This window comes from Pseudophryne corroboree, chromosome 3 (genome assembly GCF_028390025.1).
Source record: "Pseudophryne corroboree isolate aPseCor3 chromosome 3, aPseCor3.hap2, whole genome shotgun sequence".
Classification (NCBI taxonomy): domain Eukaryota; kingdom Metazoa; phylum Chordata; class Amphibia; order Anura; family Myobatrachidae; genus Pseudophryne; species Pseudophryne corroboree.
In genome coordinates this window covers 33,748,388-33,760,962 of record NC_086446.1, presented here as the reverse complement: position 1 = coordinate 33,760,962, position 12,575 = coordinate 33,748,388, and the positions used below count along the sequence as shown (strand labels likewise).

General features: G+C 43.7%; 1 protein-coding gene across 1 annotated transcript in view; it reads right to left on the bottom strand.

The window, feature by feature from the left end:
- LOC135057111 (uncharacterized) overlaps nt 1–12,575 on the bottom strand; it is a 194,019-nt gene that overhangs the window by 44,219 nt on the left and 137,225 nt on the right. The window contains exon 14 of the mRNA XM_063963010.1: nt 724–918. Within this exon, the coding sequence (XP_063819080.1) occupies nt 724–918 (195 nt within the window). The remainder of the gene's footprint in view (nt 1–723; nt 919–12,575) is intronic.

The window sequence follows — 12,575 nt, the reverse complement described above, 5'->3', positions numbered from 1 at the left end:
TCCGCAACCCACCTTGCCTCGAACAGGGGGACCTCTACAGAGCAGTAGTGGGGGTCCTGGGGATAAATCAGGGGGTAGAAGGGTTCTGAATTTGGTCTAAGACAGGAGCCCAGGCACAGCACGTCCTCTTCCCTCCACGTCCAGGCCACTCCCCCATATTCTATTATTTTACTTTTCTCTTTAGTGGATTCTGTATTGTGCTGTTTCCTGAATCTCCATCCAGGCATTCCATATTGTCATTATGACAAAACCAGTTGAATATTTACGTTTTATCCCCATGTCCCCCATAGCATGTGGTTGCTTACCCCCACACTGTATTTGAGCCAGCCTTAATATTGGTAATATATGCAGTTGTGTTATGTTATTTGTTCCTCTGCAGGTGGTGCATTTATGTTAGCCCTTACTTATTATTTATGCCAAAGGAACAAGTCTGTACACCAATAATTAGATTATCAGGTCAGGTAGACCACACTATTCTGTTACAGAAGCGGTCTTTGTTTACCTAAACCACAGGAGATCTAGCTAGGTGTAATGTCCCCTCCTTGGTTCCAAATCAGGGTGGCTCTCTGTGTCTGATTTATGCACCTTGATTAGGAAATGTGTATTTTATTCCAATGCTTTAAGATCCTAAGAAACAGAAGAAAGTAAAAAACCCCTACAGCCTGAGGTTTTTCTGTGGGTATAAGTAGAGCTACCCAGAGAGCTGAGAGGGGAGGCACTGACCTTTGGCTAAGAGGTCAAACTCTGTCAGACGTTCTTGTGGAATACATCTGTGTCCTTTGTGGATGACTCTGTATTGCTGAACCTGTGTGGAACCCATCATTTCCTGTGCGGAGCTGCCAGTCCTGCCCTGTGTGGGATCAACAACCATCCCCTGTGGAGCTTCCAGTAATGTCCTGTGGAGGCTCATCAACCATCCTGTGTGGAGTGTTGGAGGGGAATGCTTATACCATCTCCTGGAGGGAGCTGCCAGTCCTGCCTTGTGTGGACTCAACAACCATCCTGTAATGGTCTCCTGTGTGGAGCTGCCAGTCTTGCTTTTTATGTGATCAACAACCATCCTCTGTGGAGCTTCCAGTTCTGCCCCGTGGGGACTCATCAACCATCCTCATCAACACTCCTGTGTGGAGTGTTGTGGGACTGCTTATACCATCTGTGTGGAGTGCTAATGTCAACTACTGTCAAACCTATCTGTGGGGTGCTGAGCGACCATGGCCTGTTATAACGTGGACTTGGGACTAATTCTGTTCAAACTGCTACCAGCTCATTTTTGGGTTATTGCCCAAATTTTCCCGTATTTTCTGTAGTGGATACATCAACATCAGTGTCAGCTTTCGGAAGTGCGGAACAGCTGCAAGACCACCCGGTGGCACTGTGTCAAGGAATGGCAGTGTCAGTAGTAGCATTGGGGGCGCAGATCTGTGCACTCACCCTTTCAGTATCAGCCTGACAACCCACCTAGCTGGAATACCATGACATTCCACCTTTTGATGAAACCCATTCAGACATTGACAACCATCTGCAAGCTTTTGAATCTTTAATGAATGTACTGGTCATAGAGGTGAATCCTTTTTTGGAATTTATCAATATGCTGAGGAGGAACTGTGACAGGTAGTTGGCCGGGAAATCTGCCACTACCATTGTGGACATTAAAAATTTCATCTTGGAGCTTAGGAAGTGGTTGGCAGATCGGAGTTCCACTACCCTGGAAAAAGCTACACATCTGGTGGATGAGTTCACCACCATTAGGCCCCAGTGGGTAGGGGCCTATTCAGAAGAGATGAGAAATCCTCATCAACCTCAACGGGATTGTGAGACTCTTTTGGCCACCTAGCGCTCCATCCCGCAACATGGCCCAGCTTCACAGAATGCCAATCTGAGACAATGGGCACCAATGCCACCAGAGTATTGTCAGTGCTACAACTACTATCAGATGGGACATATGCAGTGGGGCTGCCTGAGAAGAGGATCATTCCTCGGATGCTGAACAGCTGTACCTCAAGTGGCTGCGTGCCATTAACCAACATATGGAAATTGGGAGGTGAACTACTATACTGATGCGCCACAGGTGGAAGTAGTTTACTAGATGGAAGTAGTAGCAGCTATTGGAAAGGCTACTCTGGATAATATGAGAGACCATCTGCAGCCCGTTAAATTCAATGTGCAGGAGTGTTGTGTGGAGTGTTGTGGGACTGCTTATACCATCTGTGTGGAGTGCTAATGTCAACTACTGTCAAACCTATCTGTGGGGTGCTGAGCGACCATGGACTGTTATAACGTGGACTTGGGACTAATTCTGTTCAAACTGCTACCAGCTCATTTTTGGGTTATTGCCCAAATTTTCCCGTATTTTCTGTAGTGGATACATCAACATCAGTGTCAGTTTTCGGAAGTGCGGAACAGCTGCAAGACCACCCGGTGGCACTGTGTCAAGGAATGGCAGTGTTAGAAGTAGCATTGGGGGCCCAGACCTGTGCACTCAACCTTTCAGTATCAGCCTGACAACCCACCCAGCTGGAATACCATGACATTCCACCTTTTGATGAAACTCATTCAGACATTGACAACCATCTGCAAGCTTTTGAATCTTTAATGAGTGTACATGGGATCGAGATAGCAGAATGGGCCTAGTACTTACTACCTAGTTTAAGGACCTGGGGCCGTGCTATGTCCTTTGCCTAGAACACATTGCTAACTATGAAGAAGTCCATAGTGTGCTGCTGGTCAGGTATGCAGTCACTGCCGAAACATACTGCATACTAAACCATGGCTCATAGAGGTGAATCCTTTTTTGGAATTTATCAATATGCTGAGGAGGAACTGTGACAGGTAGTTGGCCGGGAAATCTGCCACTACCATTGTGGACATTAAAAATGTCATCTTGGAGCTTAGGAAGTGGTTGGCAGATCGAAGTTCCACTACCCTGGAAAAAGCTACACACCTGGTGGATGAGTTCACCAACATTAGACCCTAGTGGGTAGGGGCCTATTCAGAAGAGATGAGAAATCCTCATCAACCTCAACGGGATTGTGAGACTCTTTTGGCCACCTAGCGCTCCATCCCGCAACATGGCCCAGCTTCACAGAATGCCAATCTGAGACAATGGGCACCAATGCCACCAGAGTATTGTCAGTGCTACAACTACTATCAGATGGGACATATGGAGTGGGGCTGCCTGAGAAGAGGATCATTCCTCGGATGCGGAACAGCTGTACCTCGAGTGGCTGCGTGCCATTAACCAACATATGGAAATTGGGAGGTGAACTACTATACTGATGCGCCACAGGTGGAAGTAGTTTACTAGATGGAAGTAGTAACAGCTATTGGAAAGGCTACTCTGGATAATATGAGAGACCATCTGCAGCCCGTTAAATTCAATGTGCAGGAACTACAAGGGTTAAGGGATTCTGGAGCTTCTATTATACTGGTCCAGCCAAATTTAGTCCCTCCCTGACAATTGCTTAAAATCTCCATGGCAGGGGGCAGATAACCATCATACCCATGACCTGTGTATATTTGAAGTAGTGTCAGGCCAAGGTAGAGGTGAATATGGGGCTTCTAGGTGGATTACTCCCTCATGTTATTTTGACAAATGACCTTGGTATGTGGATTGATCAGCTATTTTGTGGTTGTAATTACTTGGAGTCAAGCAAAAGCCTTGGAAGCTGTACCTGGGGATATTGCTATGCCAGCACTGAACATCTCAGTTGGATCAGCTTCCGCAACCACTGAACCATCACTGGTCACCTAGGGGTCCATAAAACCTGTAGCCAGGATATAAAATGGTATAGGGAATCCTGTGAGGTGTGACAGCATATAGGGGAGCTCCAAAGCCAGGCGCCTTTCTAGCCCATGCCAGTTATTAACGAGCCATTCAAAAGAGTTGCCATATATATTGTGGGGCCTTTCAAGAAATCTATCAGAACAGGGAAAAAGTATAACCTGACCGTAGTCGACTATGTGACTAAATATCCTGAGGCAGTGCCACTGTGCGTCTATAGATGCCAAACATATTGCCCAGGAACTCATGGAGATCTTTTGTCATGTAGGATTCCCAGAGGAAGTGGTCAGTGACCAGGGGACCCAGTTTCAGCGGGAGGTGTTGTGAGTTTTATGGGAAGTTTGGGGTACACCTCTATAGGACTACCGCTTACCATCCCCAGACAAATGGGCTATGTGAAAGGTTTAAAAGTTTCCCTGTTTTTGGGATTATGCCCTAGCAGCTAAATGCAGGTATGTTTTGGACTGGATTGAGCAAGATTTTAGTCCTTGTGTCCATCTGTCCAGTCGGCTCGATTTCATACACACCCATTGGATTTTCCTACTAGTTTTAAAGATAATTTTCTGATCCCATCCACTTCTATGGCATGGTGTATCTTTCAGAGACACATCTGTCTTACCATAGCCTTCCCCTTTTCTCTCAATAATTGACAACCCATCCTTCTAAGGTGGCCACATTTCCCACATTATACACTCTTGGCACCTTTAGGGACTATATTATGTATACCAATTCCTTGATCAAAGCTACACTATACAAGAACTAAAGGAAATCTATCTGCACTTGTTTACAGCACGGTTCTCATATCTTCAGCTTCATAGTTACTGTACAGACATGTCACACCAAACAGCCCCTCGTGGCACGCAAGGTCATGTGACAATCATCTAGCGTCAGTGTCTTTTCCCACCCTGAAAAATGCATCTTAGTTGCAATGCAAGGGCGCATAAGGTGAAAGTGGTGGTTACTTTGCTATGACACTTGTATATTTGTGGGTGACTGAGTCTCTAAATATGTACAAAAGTGGTACAATATCTCATGCACATGGTTGTCTATTGTGTGGTGCGCTGCACCGCCAGACCCTCGTGATCATCTACACCTTCTCTTTTATATAGATGTTTGGAGTTCTTATGTGGTGGGATGGCTAAGTGGCGGTCTATGTTTCTGGGAGTGGGGTTACTAGATGTAATATAAGTAACATAGTAACATAGTATCTGAGGTTGAAAAAAGACAATTGTCCATCGAGTTCAACCTATTTGTGGTCTCCTATGCATGATGATTTGACTAAAATTTCTGACTGATGCTGCTGTCAGCCGTTGCATTTTATGCCTATTTATAGTAACTATAATGCATGACTATGCACCATACCCCTGGATATCCTTATCCATTAGGAATTTATCTATCCCATTCTTAAAGGTGTTGACAGATTCCGCCATTACAACTCCCTCGGGCAGGGAATTCCAAACACGTATTGTCCTTACCGTGAAAAAGCCTTTACGCCGTATTGTGCGGAATCTCCTCTCCTCTAACCTGAGCGAGTGTCCACGAGTCCTCTGTGTTGATCTAACCAAAAACAGGTCCCACGCAAGCTCTATGTATTGTCCCCTTATATATTTGTAGATGTTGATCATATCCCCTCTTAGTCTCCGCTTTTCCAATGTAAACATGCCTAGTCTTTCAAGCCTATCCTTGTATTCCATCGTCTCCATGCCCTTAATTAGTTTGGTCGCCCTCCTCTGTACCTTTTCAAGCTCCAGGATATCCTTTTTGTAGTACGGTGCCCAGAATTGTACACAGTATTCAAGGTGTGGCCTCACTAGTGATTTATATAACGGGAGTATAATACTCTCGTCCCTAGCATCAATACCCCGTTTTATGCATGCTAATATCTTATTAGCCTTCTTTGCTGCAGTCCTACTTTGGGTACTACTGCTTAGCTTGCTATCTATGAGGACACCTAAGTCCTTTTCCAGTACAGAATCCCCTAATTTTACCCCATTTAGTAGGTAGGTGTAATTTTTGTTCTTGTTACCACAGTGCATTACCTTACACTTGTCTGTGTTGAAGCGCATTCTCCATTTGGCTGCCCATGCTTCTAATTTAACTAAGTCGTTCTGAAGAGACTCGGCATCCTCCTCTGTATTTATAGCCTTACACAATTTGGTATCATCTGCAAAAATTGACACCATGCTCTCTAGACCTTCTGTTAGGTCGTTAATGAAAATATTGAACAATAGCGGTCCTAATACTGAGCCTTGCGGCACACCACTTAGCACTTCAGTCCAAGTTGAAAAAGATCCATTAACCACAACGCGCTGCTCCCTATTATCTAACCAGTTTTTGACCTAAGTGCATATTGTGCTTCCTAGCCCTGATTCTTGTAGCTTGTAGATAAGTCTCATGTGTGGTACAGTATCGAACGCTTTGGCAAAGTCTAAAAAGATTACATCCACGTCTTTACCCTGATCTAGGTTTGCGCTTACTGTTTCATAAAAGCCAAGTAAGTTGGTTTGACAGTATCTGTCCTTCATAAACCCATGTTGATTCCTTTTAATGACCTTATTGGTTTCAAGGAACTTCTGAATACTATCTCTTAGAATACCTTCCAATACTTTCCCCACTATAGATGTAAGACTAACTGGTCTATAATTACCTGGTTCAGCTTTACGTCCCTTTTTGAATATAGGCACAACTTCCGCTATACGCCAGTCTTTGGGAACCATACCTGATATAACTGAATCCTTAAAGATCAAAGATAGCGGTTTTGCCAGTTCAGAGTGAAGCTCCATTAGAACCCTTGGATGAATGCCATCGGGCCCTGGTGATTTATTAATCTTTAAATGTTTTAATCGGTCACAGACTACTTCCTCGCTTAAATAAGTACCTATCAGTGTGATATTCTCATTATTGAGATTGTGTGTCAGTCCCTGAATTGGGTCCTCTCTAGTGAATACTGTTGAAAAAAACTCATTTAGTGTGTCCGCTATGTCATTATCATTTTTGCTTAAGACTCCCAAGTGTTTTTAAAATTGAACAAACTACTTTTGTGCTGAAATGTAGCATAGACTCCCTCTTGAGGGTTGGATTTGATGGTATTCATAATGCTGACCTGGTCGTATTGTTGACATTCACGTTGACACTGGTGAAACGTTGATATGATTAGAATGTCGACAAAATAGTCCTGGTGGTGCAGCATTTTCACTTACGTACTGTGGCGGCTCTGCTGGTGTCTTGTGGTCCGGCGGTCAACTGGTTTGGAGATCCACGATAGTCATCTATGGGGACTACATGACCTCTGTCCCTAACCTTAACCCACCACTACCACAGGCTAACCCTAATTAAATGGGTCCCATTTTAAAAGTTCCCAAAGGTTTAAATTATGTGGGGATCGAAAAAATTATAAACGGTGGAGACCAACAGAAAAAAAATCTCCTAAAGAGAAACCTTTTGGCTTTTCCAATTTAAAATTATGTCCCCTGGCCCTAATGGATTAAGTATAGACATTGATTTTTGGACCTTTTATTTGACTTTTAATGTAGTTTATCCATATCACACGTGTTTCACTAATATCTGTTATCTAAATTATTCTTGACCAGTTATTCCTTGATTACATATATATGGTAATGTTTCTCCCAACTATCTTCATATCATACCTACAGTGCCTTGCTAAAGTATTCACCCCGTTTGTATTTTTCACGTTTTGTTGCCTCACAACCTGGAATTAAAATGGATTGTTTGAAGGTTTGCATTCACAGAACATGCCTACAACTTTTAAGATTTTTTTTTCTTCATTTTTTTATTGTGAAGCAAACAACAAATAGGACAAAATAACAGAAAACTTCAGCGTGCATAACTATTCACCCCCCTAAAGTTGGTACTTTGTAGAGTCACCTTTTGCGGCAATTACAGCTGCAAGTCGCTTTGGATAAGTCTCTATCAGCTTGCCACATCTTGCCACTGGGATTTTTGCCCATTCCTCAAAGCAAAACTGCTCCAGCTCCTTCATGTTGGATGGTTTCTGCTTGTGAACAGCAATCTTCAAGTCTGACCACAGATTCTCAGTTGGATTGATATCTGGGCTTTGACTAGTCCATTCCAACATATTTTAATGTTTCCCCTTAAACCACTCGAGTGTTGCTTTAGCAGTATGCTTCGGGTCATTGCCTGCAGGAAAGTGAACCTCCGTCCTAGTCTCAAATCACAGGCAGACTGAAACAGGTTTTGCTCAAGAATATCCCTGTATTTGGCACCATCCATCTTTTCCCTTGAATTGAAACAGTTTACCAGTCCTTGCTGCTGAAAAACATCCCCACAGCATGATGCTGTCACCACCATGTTTCACTATGGGGATGGTGTTCATGGGGTGATGGGATGTGTTGGGTTTGCGCAAGACATAGCATTTTCCTTGGTGACCGAAAAGTTAAATTTTAGTCTCATCTGACCAGAGCACTTTCCTCCATACATTTGGGGAGTCATCCACATGCCTTTTGGCAAACTCAAAACGTGCCTTCTTATTTTTAACACTATTAATGGCTTTTTTCTGGGCACTCTTCCATAAAGCCCAGCTCTCTGGAGTGTACGGCTTATTGTGGTCACATGCGCAGATACACCAGTCTCTGCTGTGGAACTCTGCAGCTCCTTCAGGGTTACCTTTGTTCTCTGTGCTGCCTCTCTGATTAATTCCCTCCTTGCCCGGTCTGTGAGTTTTGGTGGCCGGCCCTCTCTTGGCAGGATTGTTGTGGTACCATGTTCTTTCCATTTGAAGATGATGGATTTTATGGTGCTCCGGGGGATCAGCAAAGATTTGGATATTTTTTTTATAACCCAACCCTTGTACTTCTCAACAACTTTGTACCTGACTTGTTTGGAGAGCTCCTTGGTCTTTATGGAGTTATGCCTCTTGCTTAGTGGTGTTGCAGCCTCTGGGGCCTTTCAGAAAAGGTGTGTTTATACTGACAGATCATGTGACACTTAGATTGCACACAGGTGGACTTCATTTGACTAATTATGTGACTTCTGAAGGTAATTGGTTGCACCAGAACTTTTGAGGGGCTTCATAGGAAAGGGAGTGAATACATATGCACATCCAATTTTCAAATTTTTATTTATAAAAATTATTTTTTATATACATTTTTCTCATTTCACTTCACCAACTTAGACTATTTTGTGCAGATCCATCACATAAAATTCAGAAAAAAATAAAAATAAAATAAATTGTAGGTTGTAATGTAACAAAATAGGTAAAAAGCCAAGGGGGTTAATATTTTAGCAGGGCACTGTAATTATCATTCAATTTTATTGATGACTTTTATGTTTTCAACATTACCAATTTTTCACCTATAGCACATAGTAGATCTATGTCACTTCACGGCAAATCTCTTTTCTCTCTATAAACATACACCCATATGTCTTTGCTCTATCCTATATAATAAAAGTCTAATGCTGCTCCTCACCTCTATGAGGAAAATTCAAGTGTTTTGTGCACCGCGGTCACTAGATGGCACCTGATGTTGCACTTCCAGTGTTGCTCCATACAGGCGTGCATAGCTGACATTACTGTTATTGTTCCGTCATTTTGGCGGGCTGGCAACTAATAAGTATTTGATTGCAACTATTTTACACTTCCAAACGATATCTCATAGAATTCCATAATCACACTTTATTTTTGTGTGTATTGACTGTATTTTAGAATTTATGAGAAGTCCTTTTTACAGCGTATACCATGCATCTTTATCATTTTACTGCTAAAAATTTATAGATAATAAAAAAAGTATCATTGGTTCTCTAGACAAGTGGAAATTTTGTTTCAATCCTTTTTCGAACAAGGACATCCTGCCTCCTTATTAAATAAAGCATCAGAAAGTGTTTTAGGAGGCAGAATGGGGTGGACTTTTTAGGGGCATAAGTCTCTTTATGACGATTAAGAGGCAATTTTTTTTTTTAATTCTTTATTTATACGTGGTCAGGTACATAGAGAAGACATTCTAGAAATACATGGGACAAGCGGCCAACATAGCCAGTGTCCAAGATAGACCACAATTTTTCAGATAAATAGCAGGGTTAATTGGTGTGGGGAAAACAATCGAGTTCAAACATGGGGGTCAAGGGGGGGGGGGAGAGGAAGAGGAACAGGGGGGGGGGGAAATAACCACATTTGTATCCATACATAATATATATCTTGAGAACAGCAAGAGTATAATAGAGGGGGGGAAGGGAAGCAGAAGAGGGACGAAGACAGAGAGGGTAATAGGAAGAAGAGATAATTGAGAAAGATAAGAGATAGGATAAGGAGGGAAATCGGAGAGAGGTGATTGGTGCCCATGGGTCTACGGGAGGGGCGGAAGCAGATGGAAGGGACCGGCTAACCGCGTTCAGCGGCGAGCCAGGGAGCCCAGACTTGCTCGAAGACGTGGCCCCGGTCATGGAGGTAATAGATTATCTTTTCCATTGAGGCGATGTGCCAGATCTTAGCTTTAAGGGATAGTAGGGAAGGTGGTGATGGGCTCTTCCAGTTGAGGGCGATCAGTGATTTTGCTGCGGCCAGTATGTGTGAGGTCAGCTTTTGGGAGAATTTATTGAGGAGTGGGGGGGGATAACACAGTAAGGAGACCCAAGGGTCTTTCAGCACAGGGGATTCTAAAAGTGAGTTGAGGAGGGAGTGGACCAGATCCCAGAAGGACATGATAACCGGGCAGGTCCACCATATGTGTAGCATAGTACCTCTAGCTCCACAGTTCCTCCAGCAGGCCGGAGAGGAGGACGGGAAAAATTTGTTAAGACGGTCGGGGGTGTAGTACCAGCGGTAATAAATTTTGTAGGCCGTTTCCTTAAAGGCGGTGGCAATAGAGCATTTGGCAATCCCTAGTCTCATGTCCTCCCAGTCTTCAGTGTCTGGTGGAGGCCCGAGGTCCCGTTCCCATGCAAGTTCATGGGGCCGGGATAAGGGAAGGGAGAATTCCAGTAGGAGAGAGTAAAGTTGGGAGATTATGCCTTTGGAGGAGTGAGATTTGACACATAGGGATTCAAAGGGAGTAAGGGCACGAAGTAAGGCAGTGGGGGGGAGGGAGGTTAGAAAGTGGCGTATTTGTAAAAATTGGAAGGGGTTGAGTGGTTGTGAGGGGATTTTCAGCTGGAGGTCAGGGAGGGACAACCATTGGCCCCGGTCGGCAAAGTCGATTGGGAATTTGAGGCCCAGTGTTTTCCACGTCTGGGATCTCGTAACTGAGAGTCCGGAGGGAAACATGGGGTTCTGCCAGATGGGGGTCAAGGGTGAGGGAATAGTGGTGAGACCCCACTTCAGAGAGAGGGTGTCCCAGGTTTTGAGGTTGAATTTGATGGTGGGAAGCAGTTTAGAGGTTGGGGGTCGAGAGGCGGAGGAAAGTCCCCATAAGGGGGTCAGGTCTGGAATGCCAATGAAGGCTGCTTCGATATCCAACCAGGATACCGATCCTGGGGGAGCATAGGAAGTGACAATGTGGGATAAGTGGGAGGCGAGGTAATATAATTTGACGTCGAGAAGGCCTCTGCCTCCCATGGAGGTTGATCTTTTCAGAGTGTTGGCCGCAATGCGGGGAGGTCTGTGGTTCCAAATAAAGCGTAGAAGGGCTCGTTGGATAGTGCGGAAAAAGGGGGCCGTGACCGCCACCGGGAGAGTCTGGAAAAGATAGAGCCATTTGGGGATTATGGTCATTTTAACCGCTATGATCCTGCCCAGCCACGAAATGAAGAGACTGTTCCAAGAGGTCAGATCGGCTAGTGTGTTGGTGAGGAGGGGTGGGAAATTTTCCCGGAAGAGGGAGTCGTAACGCGGGGATTAAGAGGCAATTTAACTGAATATACATAAATAAGGTGTTTTAGTCAGCGAGTGGTAGTATATGCTATAAGCTAAATTTGAATTTAATTGGAATACATTTTAAACTTTTTGTTAAATATGAATAATTTTGGTGTATGATATCGTACTGGAGACAGAAAACAATAAATAAATGCAATGCATGAGAATATAAGGAAGATGTAAATTATAATATTATACAGTATATTACTGATGTGCCTGGCTTCAACTGGGCAAAGGTTTGCTGGGTGAAACATTTTACCTCTTTTCCCCCCTTAGGAGTCAAATTTAAAAGAAATCCTGATTTGTGGGTGACTGCAAATAACTGTCACAGTTTCCAAACCAGCCTGCAGGTCACATGTTCCAGACCACCCAACGGGTGCACAGGGAGTTCACCAACTGTCAAATTTTTTCCGGAGCACAATGGTGATGTATTGTAAAGGGTAGGCGGACGTTTTGCCACATAACTCCGAATCAAAGCAACCAACTACAACCCCAATATTTTTTCAGCAAATCTACACACCAAGACCTTTAACAGTATATGATATGCCCAGTGGCATCATAGAAATATGTCACTCATAAAAGTCGTCCTTCAATTAATATATAGATATTTTATAATGATTGAAAATGCAAATCCATGTTACAGGCTCAGTTTGGCATAATGTTCCATTTAATATTTCGAATAGCCATGTATTGACAATAAAGACTGTGTACAGGCATGTAAGAAGGTGGCTTATCTGTGTAGAACACATGAAAAAATGGCTGCTGAAACACATACACTGGCTTGAAAATGAGGCTTGGTGCAAGGCTTAAGACGGCCGCCAGAGTTTATATAAGCAGGAGAGCCAAATCGAGGCTTTGGGTGCACAGTGCAGGCTACGCACGCGCCGGTTTGAGAACGAATGGTGCTATAAATATTGGATCGAGAGGGTTTATATACCCTGCAGTTGGACAAGTACCCTATTAAAGATT